The sequence below is a fragment of the Mchenga conophoros genome, linkage group LG9 (genome assembly GCF_057382185.1).
Source record: "Mchenga conophoros isolate Kocher_MC1m ecotype Shallow Benthic linkage group LG9, M_conophoros_male_GT1.1, whole genome shotgun sequence".
Lineage (NCBI taxonomy): Eukaryota > Metazoa > Chordata > Actinopteri > Cichliformes > Cichlidae > Mchenga > Mchenga conophoros.
In genome coordinates this window covers 16,048,332-16,066,462 of record NC_140534.1, presented here as the reverse complement: position 1 = coordinate 16,066,462, position 18,131 = coordinate 16,048,332, and the positions used below count along the sequence as shown (strand labels likewise).

The 18,131-nt window shown below is 40.8% G+C and overlaps 1 protein-coding gene and 1 long non-coding RNA gene across 2 annotated transcripts in view; one reads left to right on the top strand and one right to left on the bottom strand.

Moving 5' to 3' along the window:
- Window positions 1–799, bottom strand: part of LOC146567091 (uncharacterized) — a 29,465-nt gene extending 28,666 nt beyond the window's left edge. The window contains exon 1 of the long non-coding RNA XR_014893870.1: window positions 649–799. This is a non-coding gene — a long non-coding RNA (uncharacterized LOC146567091). The remainder of the gene's footprint in view (window positions 1–648) is intronic.
- LOC146567090 (cadherin-10-like) overlaps window positions 1–18,131 on the top strand; it is a 74,060-nt gene that overhangs the window by 20,798 nt on the left and 35,131 nt on the right. Inside the window, exons 2-3 of the mRNA XM_085286699.1 lie at window positions 2,936–3,332; window positions 16,562–16,856. Of these exons, the coding sequence (XP_085142825.1) occupies window positions 3,099–3,332; window positions 16,562–16,856 (529 nt within the window). The 5' untranslated portion in view covers window positions 2,936–3,098. The remainder of the gene's footprint in view (window positions 1–2,935; window positions 3,333–16,561; window positions 16,857–18,131) is intronic.

Below are 18,131 nucleotides of genomic sequence, written 5' to 3'. Positions count from 1 at the left end.
CACAGTGGAGAAATATGCAGCCGCTACAAAGACACCCAACCAACATCAAAATCCCTGTACAAAAGTTGCTGCAAAGCTGTCCCAGTCGATGTAGTGCGGCATCTGTTTTGTATGAATCTCAGCGGTTGTTTGATGTGTGGGGTTTTTTTCTTCTTTATTTCTGCAGCATCAGATTTTAAACTAAACTTAAGGTGTTGTATCTACAGCAAAAACTCTGGTATTGTAACAGCACAACACTACCGGCTCTGCTCCCATCAGCCGACACCTTTCCTCTCCCTGCTCTTCTCTCGCTCCATTTCTCTCACTCCCTTCAGTCTATCTGGCTGCACTTCTGCATGCAGGTCAGGGTACTTAATTCATGTCCAGAGACATCGTTTCCTCATTCTCTGATATAGTCTGCGCAGGGAAGCTGACCAAACCTGCCTTACACTGGGGCTACACTGCCCCTCTCCCCAGGCCCCTCATCCCTCTGCTCCCACCTTCTGAGAGCACGCGATATGGAGGAACGTTGCAGACGGTCCCCAGCGGACCCTCTGATAACCCTCCTACCAAACCTCAGCTGAGGAACATTGGCGGCCTGGATATCGCCCAGCCGCTGAGGAATAATGAGAACAAAAGCATAATACATGGCTTTCTTTCTCTTTTTACCTTCTGCTCCTCCTCCACCTCCGTCCTGTTGCTGTTCTTCTTGTTTCGTTTCCCTCTTACATTTGCCAGTGTTCACTGGCCTTTGGAGGACAGCGGACAGAAAAAGAGAATGGGTGGGAGAAATGACAGAGCGCAGATATTCTGCCGCCCACGTAAGGGCCATTCTGTATGGTTTGCAAACAGTCATTTTGTTCAGTATCTTTACCCTGATCTTAAGGTAATAAACGGGCCTCGACATTGCCCAGGGTCTCCATTGGCATTCTGCTGGGTCAGATAAAGTGTGCAGAAGCAGATTGCTTAAAAAGATAGAACGGGCCGCTCCACATACAGCCGTGTACTCTATTAGATGTTGATTCAGAGGCTTAATTCAGATAAAGCTCTACAAATGCTGTACAAGATGTAAGCCTATACGTTGATGTGCAAACATACTAATCTTAAATTTATCGTGTTAGGCAGCACTCAGCCTGCCCATCAATCAGATGACTGACATTCAGCATACAGAAATGTGAGCGTGTCTGCCCTTCGCATTCCTGTTATCATGTTGGTCTTGTGCCCAGCTTTTCCTGTATTTGATTTTCACGAAATCTTTTGACGTGAGCATTTTGATTTCAACGTGTAAGGTTTGATATGGGAATAAAAAATAAGGGTGATGTAGCTTTTTCTGGGTCACCTAGTTGGTTTTTAAATAATCCCAAGGTGATGCATTTAGATTGTTTCACTTCTATTATTCACAGAATGTAAAAAATGTTGAAATTATAATGATATACAACGTTTCCTAAACAATGCCCGGGGCATTTATTTATCTAAGCTGCACAGGCCAGCATTGCTATATTTGCATCAGCCTTGTATTAGAGGCCAAATATTATTTGCAAGTCCTTCTGTTTGATTAGAATAAGTGATCATGTTAACTCAACAAAGCCTTGCACTGATATGTTTACATTTGCTCTTAATGGGTCACTGCCTTTAGCAAGCAATGACAAATGGATGATGATTTTCATTATTATTATTATTGCGTTTTTTATGTAAATTCTTTTCTCCTAAAATGGAGATGCAAACCAGTTACCCACTGCACTCATGTTGTCACAGCTTCACTAATGCAACATGAAAATCAAGCACTGCATGACCAAATTAACTGTGAATATAATGCTGCAGACACACTAGGGAAAACACTAGTTGGAGACTGCAGCACAACCCAAATTACTGCAGCTCTGTGCAATGAACTTGAAATATCTTTCCTTTGAAATAGTTGTTTAGTAGGTTTGCAGCTGCACACGGTCAGTTGCCACCTCAAAGCATCAAGACAGAAAGAAAATGGCAGCACAATGGAATCGGTCTGCGACGAGAAAGGGGTCAAGTTGGTAATTACATACAAACTTTCATAATACAGCAATTAATTGTGATAGAATTCAGAAAAATGCAAACCCGTTGCTGCCTACATGCTTGAAGTTATTTATTGTCGTGGGTTTGAGCTCTTGATAGCAGTTCTCTTGGAGCTCTGGAGATGCACCTGACTTGGAAAACTTTGTGCAGCCGTTTTAATGATCAAAAAGTCCAAGCATTGGACTGCCTCCAAAACAAAAATGAATCTTCATCTTTTGGGTTGTTTTATAGGTTTGTCTCTGTGAAACTTTTTCAGCCATTTATTTATTTTTGTCTTTCATTTGGAGTACAGCTTGTGTTTGTTCATATCAACCACACCCATGGCTATTAACTGTCGAGACTACCAATGTTTATTTTAGGAAATGTGGTAAAGCACAGAGAAACTGCCAATCTTCACATTTGAGAAGCTGCACCTTGCTGAAGGTTTGGCTCATTACAAAATCTACAACTAATTAATTTCAGTTCACCTGCGAAAGCAAACGAAAGCTCCCAGCAGCAGTAAACCACCTGTAGCGCGCAGGTTTTTTCCTGCTGATCAGTTCCATCTGGAGGGAAAGTGAAAGCTCACTGAAGCGATTCAGCGATGAGAAGTGAAGGGAAATGTAAAGGCAAGGATTTGGATGGAAATGTCTTTGTGAAATGATTTTTTTTTTTTTGCATTTCTAATATAAATTCCTTCTTTTCCTTATGTTTAAGATTGAGGTTTTGTGGCTATAAAATGACTTCATAGATCTTCATATCAGTAGATTCTTAAGATGTGTTTAAAGATATATGTTTGTTATTGTGCACTGAAGACTAAGCTGGTGTTAACGACAGGTTATGAAACAAAACGAGAGCTTGTGCAGTAACAAATTACTTCCTCTCCTCCCAATATTGACACTCTGCTTTGTCTTTGTAAATGTTCTAGATGCTGGTTGCCGCCCAATGTGAGTCTGAGGAGCCTTTCCTGCTTCAGTAGATTACAGCATGAGAACTGATCCGATACGCTGACTGAAAACAAACAAAAAAAAAACCCTGGACACAGACCACTGAGGAGTGGAAAGAAAACAGAAGGCTGTGGTGGCGTGGCCATGGATAGAAGGAAAGTTTGCATATTAATGGTGCTGTGGGCCATGGTCCACCTCAGCTCTCCAGGTCAAGGGCTCAGGGCCTTGAGAAGGACTACAGGGGGGCGGAGGGGGTCAGGACTGACAGGACAGGATGCCAACGGAGTGCCACTGAGACGCTCTAAGCGAGGTTGGATGTGGAACCAGTTCTTTTTGTTGGAGGAGTACACCGGGACCGATAAGCAGTACGTCGGAAAGGTAGTACAAGGCTCAACTTTCTTTCCTTTTTCTTTGTCAGATGCAGCAGAGCATCTGCACTACAGGCAGATGCAAACTGCAGCTGCTCTGTTACACCGAAACCTGCTGCAGATGAAACACAGCAGCTTCATGTCATGACTAAAGATGAGCCCACATCCGACCATCCACTCACACACAAGCATTACACACAGGCTAAACAAAACAACATGTGATAAAAAACAACAAAAAAGTGATTAGGTTTTTGTTCTGCTTTGTCTAGGCACCAGTTTTAAGTGCATGCACAGACACCTCAATAAGCCCCGCAGATGAGTTTTCAGAGCTTTTTCAGTGAGTGCACATAAATCAGACACATCAATGGAAATAAAACAAAATGGCCATAATATAGTATGCTAATTAAGGCAGGAAATTGAACCTTAAAACTCTTTTGTGGACACTAAAGCGTATCCATTGCATACAGAAAGCATGTCAGGCATAAAAAAGCACTAAGTGACAAAAGTAGGTACTGAATGCCTCCTCAGATTTACTATCTCGACTTATAGATAGTTGCTAATTCAAATTCAGATAGTGCTGGTGTTCATCTATTAAAGTAAATCCCCGTAGAAGTGCCGTCGGTACTTAATATTTATGAAGTTAGGATGCTTTAAGTAAAAATCTGAAGGAAAGATTTACAAGAAAAATACCAGAGTGCACTACTCTCGGGGTGCTTTTACTTGGATAAAATAAATGGCAGAGGTCAGGCTAGTGAGAGCTGGACCTGATTCTCTCACATTTGAAAGATTTAACATGGGAAAAGTCTATTGATGCAAAATATAAGATGTTTATAGTGAAACCTGTATAAAAATGGTCAGAATTTTCATTTTATGTACTATAATTATTTTTATAATAACAACGAGCAAGTCGTGTTTTCGTAGTTTTATACACATGCACATATAGCTCTCAATTTGGGCCCAAGTGTCGTTTGGTGTGGCTTAAACTGCACCCATATTTTTTTTTTCAATTTCCATCTTCAATTTGTTCACGGGGAATGAAAGGAAGTAGTTGGTGAGAGCAGCCATAACAGCATTATAGTTTGGAAAAGAAAATAGCAGCACATACAGAATCTCCAACGTCATTACGAAAACTGTCTGGACTGTAAAATTGATAAGTGATCACCAGAAAGTGCCAACAGCAATGACTGCTGTAGTAATGAAGATGTTTGCAGCAAAGTAGATTCTGGAGATTGGTTGTATATGTCTGCTATCAGGGCGTCTTTGAGAATTCAGATTTGTAAACAGGGTGTCTGCAGGTAAACGAGTTACATTTAAGACCTTTCAGGACCTTTTGCATAGTACTTTAAGTCAAATTTAAGATCAAACTTTCACAGCAGAAGTTAAAGTTTACTCTTTTCAGTTGGCGTCAGTTTAAAATGAACAGTAAGGTTAAATAGAATTGAATAGAAATGAATAGAAATAGAGTATTGATGAATGTTCTCCAAATCTTGAACTGAAACCATGGGCTTGTGTGTGATCTGAATGTGTAAAGCAGTGAAATTGTCACAGTGACTGGTCTTGAACTTGTGGCTCCAGACCAACATTTGGCTCTTTTTTCCCCGTCTCCAGTGGTTAAGTGTGACTTTGACAAACAACTAGATGAATCTAATTATTTAAATGAATAACGCCAAGGCCGTCAGTCTCCTTGATCTGCAGCTGGATTTTGTCAAAATTAAACTGAAACTTTTTCTTTTGTTTTGTGTTTTTAAAGTAGGATTTTTTTAATTTGATTCAGTTGCACAAACACAGGCACTGTAGGACTGCTGTTTTATGTAGGCCTACATGTGGTAGTGGATACTTTGTTACTTTGGTTCTAGTCTGTACTTACTTTTGCAAATTTTGTGGCAATTTTTGCTCAAATTTTTTTTCCCAAGAAACACTCCAACACTGTTGGCCTAGGACCCAAACAAACAAAATTTTAAATAGTTTTCTATTTTTAATTGTACATTTGTATTCAAGACATTTTAACATAGTGAGGTGTAAGTTATCGTTCCAAACTCCAAAACTGACCCTAAACCTGACGCTAAGATATCAGAATAGGCCATTTTTGGTTTTAGTTCATGGGTTTCATGCTGTGAGAAGACGTCGCTTCTTTCTCTGTCCACAATTTGCAAAAATCGTTATTCTGTAATTTGATCCAAATTGCACAGAATGCTCACCTACTGGATCTTTATTCATATTATGCAAGGTCACACTTGCATCAAGGTCAAGGGCACACTTGTCACTTTACGTGCAATACCCTGAGACTTATGACGACTCACTTTAAATGACGCACATGAAAAATATTTTATAATTTTTTTTGGAAGACGTTCTTTTGCCTTTTTCCAAAATATAGAAAATATATTAATCCCCTGAAATCTATGTTTCTTAAGAAAAGCTGAAAAGACTTGAAAAACATAATCCCTAAAAGGTTATTTTATATTCATTTTTTATACATTGTTTCAACAAGCCTTTCCATAATGGTGTTTGCTGTAAGTAAAATAATGGGACTGTGGCTTTCCCCACGTCTGAAACTGGCCAGATGGGAAAATCAAACGTATCACCCACCAGTGCAAAAGAAGCGATAGTAATGAACTGCTTCTTGCAAATTAGAACTTGCAGTCCCTAGATTCTCTGTTTAGTGTCTTTTTTCTTAATGCTTTTTAGTTGTTTACCTTTTTGTTTTTCAGTTTGCATGAAGACGCCATCTACGAAACACAACATGAACTTTCAGTACTGAGGCAGTGCTATTTATGTTCATCTAAAAATGCCTCATTATGTGCTGTCTTGTCAATACATATTTATGAAGACAGCGATCTGTTATTTATCAGTCCAAGTTAATGCACATTTCACCAAATATTGCTTCGTTTACATGCTACAGTCACACACACAGAAAATTTTGAATTTGTGATACAGCAATTTTGATATTCATTTCCTATAATAGCACTGATAGGCAGAACCTAACTACCTGTGGTGCCTAGTCTTGGTACCATAATACATACACTATGTAATTGTCCTCTGCAAACTACACTCAGTGGCAACGATTGCCGCTTAATGACATCCTTCACAACAAATAAAGTCCTGTATACGAATGTATCATTCTGTCCCCGCGAATACGAGAATCAACCCGTCATCTATTAGTCGACGTGACGTGATACTCCAATCGGGTAATGCTCACATATCGGACTTCCATCCATCCATCCCCGGGCTTTGTTTGCTGTCGGCTGTCCAATATATTTTGTGCTTACTGTCAGCTCTGTGGCTGCTTGCACAATGTCCATTCCACTCACATCAAACCATCCTAAAGCGGCTGTCTTGCCCTACAGTGAAATATGACTTCCGCTGAAGGTATTATTTGTTCAACAAAATGAAAACACAGTGTCGACCCAGATAACATTGGGAGGGGGTGCACAAGAAGATGGGCCAAATAATGCTTGCTTTACATGCAGCGAAGCGGAAGTCAAGATATCAGTCTCCTCTTCCAACCTACTGTAATTGAGGAGATTGTGAAGCGTTGTGGCAAGGTCAGGATGTCTGAGTCGGAAGAAAGGCTGTTTTGTGCGAGGGGCTGAATGGGGCTAGTGCTTTGCATTCCTATCATGCGTCCACGGAGGATGGAGTCATCCAACCAAATGAGATTCTGCAACATACGTCCTCCCCGAGTGAGGGTTGACTTTCAGTTCTTGCCTAAAAGGATTACAACATTTGCGGGCGAGCAAATACAAGAAAGAACAAAAAAAAAGTTGAAAAGAAAACCCCAGAATGAATGAAGATCAAAAGTAAATACAGAGCTTGATCAAACCACTTTGTCTTTGGAGAGTGGTGATTGATGTCCCACTTGTCCTTTTAGCTTGTAAAGGGACTAATAGCATAAGAAGAATGGATTATCTGAGTGAGGTATATACTTAGAGAGTAGGAGGCCGCGACCTAAGAGCCCATATCCCAAAGACACCATTAAAGCATCAACCTTCGAGCAGCGCACTTAATCATGACTGTGAGCACTTGTTGTTTCCCCTCCTAAGTACGTGCAGCTGGGTGCTTTTCCTCATTGTCAGCTCACTAGCCAGTTGTCACATAGGATTGCAGTATGTAGATCTTATCTGATTGCAATTACTGTTTGGTAATTGCCAGATAAAGTACAAGTGATGAATGAAGCCCTAAAGGGAATGAATAGCTTTTGAGTTGAACACATGGCTCAACATAGAGTGCAAGCATCTGCATCTGTATCCTCAGGTGGAGGCCGTATTTTTTGCCATGTAAAGGCTCCGAATGGGTGAAAAACTACAAGAAACACAAAAGAGAAGGCTTTTGTCACTGCGAATGACATTGTGGCAGCCGGCGAGCACAGCGTGGAACAAAACCGCTTTTGTTTGTGATGGAAAAAAAACAACTGGAAATAACACAATGACAGGTTATTATAAACAAGGGAGCTGCGCTTGACACACAGTAAAAGATAGAATGATGAAACTGCTCTTGAATTACAACATCGCGTCTGCAGTTATTTGGTAAACTCAATCTCCCTCGGCTTAGTTTTTTTAATTTATTTATTTTTGCTCTTTACAACAGCTTTATCGAGCTGTGAAGTACTAACAAATGAAATTGCAATTTTTCCAGAGCAAGCGTAACAAAAGCAGCTGGAACAGGAAGAAATTAAGAGAAGCGATCAAGATGTGATGGAAAAGACTCTGGCAGTGGCTTGTTGGGGGAGCTGGTTGGCTGCTAATCTCGCTGTATTGGCCAATGATTTTCTTTTTCCTGCAGAAAGGGAAGCCTTGCACTGCCTCTCATTAGCAGGCGAGCTGCATACAGGCCTCAGAGGGCCTGGGCTGTCACTGGGGGAAAGAGAATGTTTGTTTATTTCATTATTTCTTACTTTACCAAAGGGCACATATCCACTGAAAATGGTTAATGGCCTGTGGTTGAGGAGTGTTTGTGCTGCACTATCATATCTCATAAAGTATTTACAGCCCCTGATAGGCCCCAGTGGTTCTGGGCCTGGTGGGTAGAGTCTTCAGCGTAGTGAACAAACACCCCAGCGTACATGCAAACACACACACATGCACGCACCTGCAAATACTAGCCTCCAGTAATAGGCTAGAACTCACAGAAAAGACAAAAAAGGCTGATGAATACAGACATAATACGCTCCACAGCCCTGTATGACTCAGCGGTTGAGGCATCCTGGGGAAAGGACTTGCGAGTCTTATGGCAGTGGAAAGGTGCAGGGATTTGTGTGTTTTGTTTTTGTGTGTGGGGGGGCTGGGGGTGGTGGTGGTGGTTTTTGGTCTCCGTTCATACTCCCCCCTATTACCAGCTGCTCACCTTGGCACAGAGGCAAGGAGTTTGCAATATGGCGCAGGCCTGGCTGTACTCTAGACATGGCAGCCCCTGCAGGTCTCCAGTGGCGACCTGGAGCATGCATTGGCAGTGTTTATTGATTGGGCGATAAGTTCCCTGTTGTGTTCTGGGAAGTGTGGGCACGAGGGGGGGCGTGAGCTTCGGAGGAAACGGGCGCGATGAGGTCTTGCGGTGATGACACCCGGTAAACATCTGTCTGACAACGTTGCAGCGGCGAAGTGATATCTGAGAGAGATACGCCAACATGTCTAGGGCACCTGCAATTATCTCCATGCTATCACCTGCCTACCAGTGTTTAAAACACCCACTGGTTTTGTCAGATTAATTAATCTTCTCTCATCAACATCACAAGTATTTCGTTGGCCCGGCATTATTCGGCTGAGTGAAAGCAGCCCCACCTGCTCAAGAAAGTTCGACACAAAGGAAACAAAAATGTCAACTTATTAAAAAATTTAACTGAGCCAAGTGATGGTCTCAATGAGGAATCAAAGCCTTTAGAGTCTCATTTTAATGTCATTAAATTTTTTATACTGTAATAAAGAAATTCAACGTTGCCAAGTACGTTGATGCTAAAACGGATCCCTTCTTCCTCAAGACAAACCAAAAATCTTACAGTTTAGAAATATAAAATGATGGCAAAAGAGCCAAACGGGACAGGCCAAAAAAAAGAAAAAAAAGAAAAAAAAAAAAAAAGAAATATAAAATATGGAATATTGCATCAATTTATTCTTGATTCAGTACAAACACACAGAGATATTTAAGCTTTTAAACAATGTTGTTTACTGAAGTAGAGCAAAGAATAGTTAGACTTTAACAGTAGAGCCGCCAACATATTGAAACCTTTGACACATCTGCAGTCAAAATAGTTCTTGAAGCAGTTAAAATGTAAATGTTCATCTATTCAAGTCAACAGTCTTGACAAAATGACCATTTAACATTTATTATATTACGCTTCTTAATTAAACAGTTGCTTCAGGCTTTTTCCTCACAGATTAAAAAGATAAAGCATGTTTTGGATTGCATTTACTGAGAACGCCACAAACAACGGATTAAAGGGCATTTAAATATTTTATGTAGAAGAATTGTGTTGTTTTTGCATGGCTGTAACAACTGCAACAAGAGTTTATTAATTTTACAGTTCCAGATAGAATAGGTCAAGTAGTGTATCTTTTTAGAATTCAACACTTGACTATAACAACCCTTTTAATTATTGTAGAGGAACAACAGTAAAAAAATTTTGACCGCTTTTGAACCAGCTGGAGCTGCTGCCATTGCTAATCCCAACCTGAGGTTTCCAGTTTAGTTCAGTTTTATTTGTTTGGCAACAGTCACAACAGTTGTATCAAGGTAACCTTAAAGCATTAAAGAGAAAACCCCCATTAATCAGATGAGCCTCTGTAGGCAGGAACTTGGTGAGAGTGGGGAGGAAGAACTCCCTGTTAATAGGAAGTGACCCACAGAGGAACCGGACTCAGGGACAAACAGAAGAAAACGCAAACTAGTGGTGATAAAAGGTAAACAAAGGCATGGGAGTGCATCACAGGAAGTTCCCCAGCAGCCTGGTCCTATGACTAAAGTTTGGTTCATGGTCACCTGATCCAGCCCTGACTGTAAGCTTCATGAAAAGGAACGTTTGAAGAATAATCTTTAATAGCCTGCAGTCTAAGAGCGAAGTCCTGCATTTGGGATAATATGGAGCAGTGAGGTCTTTCAGACGTGGGCACTGATCATTTGGAACTTTTTAAGGATCTGAATTGTGAGTATAGCTGAGAACCAATGAATAGAAGCTAATATAGGAGCAATGCAGTCTCTCTTTTCAGTCTCTTTCTTTGCTTTCTTTGCCTCGCCTAACAACAGAACTCTTTCTTTAGCTGGTTAGGGTTTCCTACTTAAATTTTTCCACCATTCCACCCACCTGAGGAAAGTTACCAATACTACTGCTTTGTGTTGGTTTGCATTGTAGATTTCGTACCTGGAGGCAGAGAGAATTGGATGGTGAAAGCAGGGTTTATAGGCAGCCAATCCAAATGTAGATGGTATCAACATTCATTCATTTAATTTCGTTTTTTTTCCTATTTAAACATAACTTAAATTATTTTTATTTTTTTGCAAAGAGGTTGCATTATTCTTTCTGCTCAAGCAACACTTAATTAAAGACAAAAGCAACACTTCTTAGTAATGTCATGCAGTGCAAACGTATCTAAATTTGAACCTACTGTGATACCAAGAGCAAAAATTATCATTTAAAAAAAGCACTAAACGTGTATTTATGACTGTTTAGTAGCTGAAGTGATACAAAAAAGTTAAACTGTTGACAACTGCCTGTAATTAGAATAAAACATGCTGAAAATTATGCACAAAACAAGAGATGTCAGATGTCCACAAGTGAGGATTGTAAGTTAAGTGACATTTCACCTTCATGTCGCAGCCGCTCTCACTGCATATCTCAAGTTTACACATCAACAGACATTTGATAGGCTATTTTTGTACACAGTCTGAGGCTACCATCTGGCTACATAGAAGGCAGCCAGTTCTCGACAGGCCAGGACACAAGGCCTTAAAGGCTAACTGGCTAATTGCCCTAAGCAGCCTGTTTCCAGTGCCATCTTTCTGGCCTAACTCGAGTGAAGCACAAATGGCGACCAGATCGAGTCAGCGCTAACATTTGCTGCTCTTGAAGCTGATTAATTTCACAAACAAAGACAGCTCGCTTATAAGTTATCACACACAGATGTCTGATGAGTGCCACTTCACCTCTCAGCCCACTTCAAACTGCAAGATGAAGCATTTAGGAACAGAAATATGTTTGTTTTTCATTGTTGGGGGAAAATTACAAGCTTTTAGAAATATTATCGTGTCACTTAACAAAGTGGGATAATTGAATGAAGGGTTTTTGATATATATAGGCCATTATTGATGATATAAGGCTTGAAGCAAAGGCTTTATAGTTTGTTTCACAGACAATTCACAAGGAATTCTTCCTCACGAGTCATTTTTCTCTGTGATTGAGTCCTTGAACTCCAATTTTGTTGAAAAGTGAGAACATTTCAGCCTGTTTCCCATGCAAATCGACTCATTTCAAGTATTCTCTGAAATCAAGTTTCTTTTTTTTTCTTGATGAGAGTGTGACTACTCTCCACATTCCTTCCATATTCTTTTATCCCTCCAGACACAGACACTAATTTTAGAAACATTATTACAAACTGTTTTGACATAGTTAAATGTGTTAAAGAAGGATTTCAACCAAATCCTAGCCAGTTAATGAGATTTTAATCTCATTTGCAAAGTTCTGTAACTGCATAATGTTTAACATTTAAGTAAATGTATAATCCTGTTAAATAAGTGAGAGTACAAAACTGACCAATGCATTCATCGGAGTATGAATGTGTGTGAATGTCAGTTGTGCTTGTGCGAATGGGTGTGAATGGGTGAATGCACAAGTTGTGTAAAGCGCTTTGAGTGCTCAGAAGAGTGGAAAAGCGCTATATAAGAACTAGTCCATTTACCATTTACCAAAAGAATCATAACTGTTAGTTTTACATTTCTGATCATTTACTTACTTTCAATTCAAATTTGTATGACGAATAACATGCTTAATTAGCTGGTTAGCGCAACGTTAAAGTAATATTTCTAAAGGTTGCAAAATCTACACCTCAGTAACTTGACCAAGGGTCTCAAACTTGCGGCCGGGGGATCACTTGTGGCCCACGTCACCCTTATATGCGGACCATATATTGATGTGAAGACATATAAAGCAGTTTGGCCATTGAAGTTACTTTTCTTGTTAGGGAGGATTTGTTTGTTGTTGAGTGCAATGTTAAAATAAGTTCTTTAAAAAGCAAAAAATGATTTAATATGAAGGCAGTATGAGCAGAGAGTACAAACATGCTGCTAGTTCAGTGTGAGACTCAAAAACTAATGTGTACTTTTTTTATTTGTTAAATATGAATAAAATTATAGCAGAAGTGCTGCCACAATCTGGTTATTTGGTTCAGTGAAAGGCTTCAGTTTGTTAAGAGTGAGAAAAAAAATGTTGGTTCACGTTTGCAGTTTTGTCTTGTTATAAAATATTTGAAATTTTTAAAAGCAACTTCTTGCTGTGCTAAGCTAACCAGCTATCCTGATAGTGTACTCATAATGGCTAAAAGTTTAAATTTGGAAAAGGTTGCTATCTAGTCCACCAACAATGTTTTAGCCAGTAAGAGAAAAAACCCAAAACATAACATTTGGAATAATTAATCAAGTAATTAAGTAAAATAAATGAAAAATATACAGCAAAGTTTTTAGTTTTAGTTTAGTTTAAGTTGTTCTGCCAGTTTTGTCATCACAATCAGGAGACTATATGAAAAGTCCTCCTGGCATCTGTGTGTTTAGTGACAGTGTGATGTGTAAATGATACTGCGTCAGATAATTTTATAGTTGTACATTTTAATGAAGCTAATGAAACCTACAATCAGATCAGTTTTCACAGGCATGAAAGCATTTAAATCAAATTAAAGCAAAACTGAGGCTAAATTGAAACCCAGGCAAATCTTCCATAAATCAATTAAAAATATAAAACTATAGTAACTCTAGTAGGATGAGGACAATGTCACACAAGGCAATGCTAGCTACCTAGCTAAAAGTGATAGATTGTACCAGGCACATAGACAGTATAAAACATGGACTTAATGGAGAAAACCTTCAATTTCAGAATAAAAGTCTTATACTATTGCAACCAACACGTTTGAAAATTATACAAACTGCAGGTAACTATATCAACCTGCTAGGGACCAAATCAATGTCAAAGAGATTTTCAGTGCAACTCCGTACTGCTTTGCAACCAATTTCACCTCGTGATAGCCAGCAACCACTCGTCAACTGGCCGTGGAATATAAATTGTTCCCTACCAACTGATAGTTGCCAGGAAGTTCTGCTGGAGGTTTCTTCCTGTTAAAAGGGAGTTTTTCCTTCCCACTGTCGCCAAAGTGCTTGCTCATAGGGGGTCATATGATTGTTGGGTTTTTCTCTGTATGTATCATTGTAGGGTCTACCTTACAATATAAAGCACCTTGAGGCGACTGTTGTCGTGATTCAATTTTATAAATAAATTTGAATTGAATTGAAGTCTTTGACCAGTACTAGAACTTCAGTTCTTCCGTGTAATTTGAAGTCAGTATTTGCAGTAGTACTTTACCCAAACCATCCAACCCTGCCACACAGTTTAAATGGTGTACACAGCGGGGTCGTATGCTAACAGAAATGAGACAGTGTGATGTGACTGTAGCATTAGTCTTCTAACCATTCCCTAAATGTTGAACTCTGCCTTTAGGAAAGCAATGGCTCTGTTGAAGTTTTTTTTTTGCAGAGCTTTTTTTTTTCTGTTTTTAAAAGACCAGAAGTCCAAGTGTTAATGGATATAGCATCATGCTCCCTGCCTTTTTTTACGATTTGGTGCCATAGGAGGGCATAGGAGAAAAGGCAAGCTATTGATGTGCCAGGGCTTCTTGGTGACCAAACTGAATGCACATGTGGCTTTCTTTTCTCCCCCCTGTGACAGTTTAATTGTATTTTCGATATAAATTGATCAAAGGGCTTTTGTGAATGCACGTTGGGCTGCCACATTGATTTCCAAGAGAGTCTTTTTTTTCTTCTTACCACCCCCCTCCTTAATTTGAGTAGAAGGGCAGCAGTAAATTTTCCTCACCGGCAAGGTGGGCAACTGGGAGGGACGGGGTCGCTGCAGCAAGTGCTGGAGTTCGATACTCCGAGCTTCCTTGTAATATCCTTCAGTGTAGCAAGGAGGAAGTCTTCAAAACCACGAGAGCTCTCTGTTTCCATAGAAATGACAGTCGACACAGCATATGTCACACTGTCTATCTCACATCTCAGCCGAAAGAGAGGACTCAACAGTTATTAACTGAATTGTCGTGCCGGCAGAGATAGGCAGCTTGATAGACAATCATAGAGAAGGACATTGCAGCTATAACAGCGGGGGAAAGATAATAATGTTGAAGTGGATTGTTTTCAGCCAACTGAGTCTCTGTTTGGGAGCACGTACTGTAAAGCAGAACAGAAAACAAATACAATTCTGCAGAATATTCTCCTGGCTTGGTTAGGCAGAGCGAAAAAAAACCCCAACCCCGAAACAAAACAGGAAAGTTGTTTTGACCAGAATTCAAAGTGGGTGAATGAAACAGTGCTCCACTCGAGATCCTAATCCGAGGATAGTCAAAATTTTGCAACACACTTGACTGGCTTGGTTAGACAGACAGAGAAAGGAATGAAAACAGTCTTTTTTTTTTACCAGCATTCAAGCAGTCGAACAAAACAGTGTTAAAGATGCTAATCCACAAAGCTGTTCATCTCACATGTGCCAGCTTTGCCCTGATAAAACAGCATGAATTAGTAAAGCTTCCGAGCACCTGCGATGAAAAGCTTTTTAATATATGATGAGAAGGGAGACTTTGCAATGTGGTCCCACGTGACCCAGCTGCGACGCACAATATCCCCCCCTCAGTCTGTCCACCGGCTGAGCCAAGAACCTTTATAGACACAACAGAAACTACCGGCGCAAAAGGGAGAAAAAAATAAGCATTCAAGCCGGCAAAATCAAACGTGCCGGCTCACTTGAGTTAATGAGGTGTCAATAACGGACCTCGGAATTACATCCCGGCATCCACTTACGCGGGTAAACATTCGGATGGCGTTTGCCTCGGTTTATGCTTGACATGTTTGCCCGTGTCTGCAAACATGTGCTCTCCTTTTTTGCCCTCTACCTCCCCCGCCACCCCACCCTGCAATTATTACTGTGTCCTTGGTTATTAAAAAAGGGGAAAGGGAAGTAGGATGGGAAGTAGTGGGAGGGGAGAAAAGACTGGACAAGCTTTTGATGAGTTCTAGGAGATAAATATGTTGTGTGTGTGTGTGTGTGGTTGGGGTGGGGGAGATTTGGCTGTGGAATTAAAATGTCAGAGCATGCTAAGCTGCTGTTCATGCAGAAAAAAATTAAACATTAGATAGGGAGGAACAGAGCAAATAATAATAACGAGGAGCTCCACACACAAGTGGGCTCTCGTGGTCTTCTGGCATGTTGGTCCTGCTGCTGATCCATCAGGGACTGGCAGGCTGCGGGGCGTGTGCTCACTCATGCTGGTAACCCCACAGACGTGTGTGTGTGTGTCCCCTCCCTCACCCACCCTTTCAGCGAAAAGTAAAAAAGTAACAGTAGCAGTGAATGCGACATTTTACACGCTCCGGCTGCTGGCTTTCTTCTTGGCAGGACGCGAGCTTCACAGAGGCGAGGTGAATGTGTATCGTCACAACACGATGACAGTTTACCAGAGATGATATGAATCTGTTAAATAACACCAAACACACTTATCAAAAGCTGTCAGCGTTTATTTGCCAGGGCCCAGATTGGTCAGATCACCGATGTGCGCGCAGTCGATCAGAAATGCCGCGATTCGGCTTTGAAATGTGATTTTTGCTGACATCTTTGCTGCAAAGCGCTCATCGCCGGGATGTGTTTTTGCAGCCGTCAATCAAGTGGTGCAGCTTGGACTGCAGCAGATGAAGATTTTTGTTTACTGTCACCATTTCTGCTCAGGCTAACAAGGAGATCTTTTTTTTCTTTTTTTTAATGTGGAAAAGGGTAGCTGACACTTGCTGTTCATAAGAGGAAATTAAGCAAATGTGAAAGCTTTCATAAAGTCGAGTTTGAATCTCTGTTGTGCTATAACAATTAGCAGTAGAAAGCAGCAAAATGGAAATTCATTAAAGTGAAAATGCCACAAACTGTTGCCTGAAATGGGTGTTTTGTGTTGTAGCAGGGGATCCAAATCATATTTTCTCCTTTTTTTCCCCCTCTTTCTTTCCACACAGCTTCACTCGGATTCTGACAGAGGAGATGGCAGCGTGAAGTATGTCCTGACAGGGGAAGGAGCCGGGACCCTCTTCAAGATAGATGAAAAGTCAGGGGACATCCATGCCACCAAGAGGCTGGATAGGGAGGAGAAGGCCTTCTACATCCTCCACGCCAAAGCTGTCAACCGCTTCACCAACGAAGCGCTCGAGGGCGAGTCCGAGTTCATCATCAAGATCCACGACATCAATGACAACGAGCCGCGCTTCACCAAGGACCCCTACATGGCCAGAGTCCCTGAAATGTCTGACATTGGTACGTTCCAGCTGTAAATATTAGACTCTTAAAAAGAGCTATTTATCAGACAATTAAATGTTTACACAAATGAAGGTTTGCGCCTGTGCACGCAAGAGGAGCCGAATTAAAAGGATTATGATTCAAACAGGATAGAGATGTTATAAAATGCCAGCCTTACCGGATCAATGGGACTTTATCAATCATAATAATGATGCCGACGCAACAAAGAAGGCCCAACTAATTAAACGAGAAAGACTAGGAGCTGTTTTATGACCGGAGAATAAACAAGGTAAAAGCGTCTCGACAGCGCCGGTGCAGATAATCTTTTAAATACAGTATTGTATCTTGTTAAAACGACATTTAATTTAATTACCGACATTGTCAGCTGTGTCATCACAGTGAATAATTGTGGATTCTGCACTGCCACTTCCTTAGACGCCGCACGGCACCATTCGCTGCTTTTGCGCCGTCCTTTCTGCTTGTTATTCAAACAGCAAATGAAATAATTCACGGTGCACTTTGGCTCCAGCCTAAAAGCACACAGCAGCCTCATGAATATAGATAAACAATAGGGAAAAAAAGTCATCAATACTTGCACGCAAACACGGGGTGAACTATATGTTGTGCTTCTGCTGCTGCCGTGCTTCTGGGACTGAGGGACGTTGGTCTTGCAGCCCAGACATGTGACAGAGTTGTCACTTGGTTCAGCAACCCCAAGAGAGAGGCCGGCACTTATCTAAGGGCAGCACGGGTGCCCATGGCAACAACCGAGGTGTGATGTCACCGCTTGGCAGAGCATGTGTTCACGAGTGACTGCCTTGAGACACTGCCCCTTTAAATGTGACACTTTGAGTTTTATTATAGTCTCACGGCTCTGACATCCTTCGCTTGGACTCTCAAGATTTTGACGCGCTCCTCCCTTTGACAAGTGAATGATTGCAGTTGGGGGTAATTTACTCCCCCTGCACAAAAAACCGTGATTATTCCTGAGTTGTTTGTCAGAAAATTCTTGTCTCGAAAGCTTAAAGTTGCCGATGAGATGGCTGATGTGGATCAGTGATATTTTCTAAAAGCCGCCATGTCAGAAAAGCCTCTTTGAGTCTAATTCCCTAGTTAAAGGTATTAGCGATCAAGGTTCGGTGAACTTGCTCAAGAATCCTCCCGAACTGTCACTTACAGCAAATCAGACAGCCGTGGTCTTTCTCTGTCTGTTTTTTATTTTTATTTCTACAACATCCTTCATCCATACAAATCACATGGGTTTTAAAGGAGGGAAACTCTGGTCTCACCCCA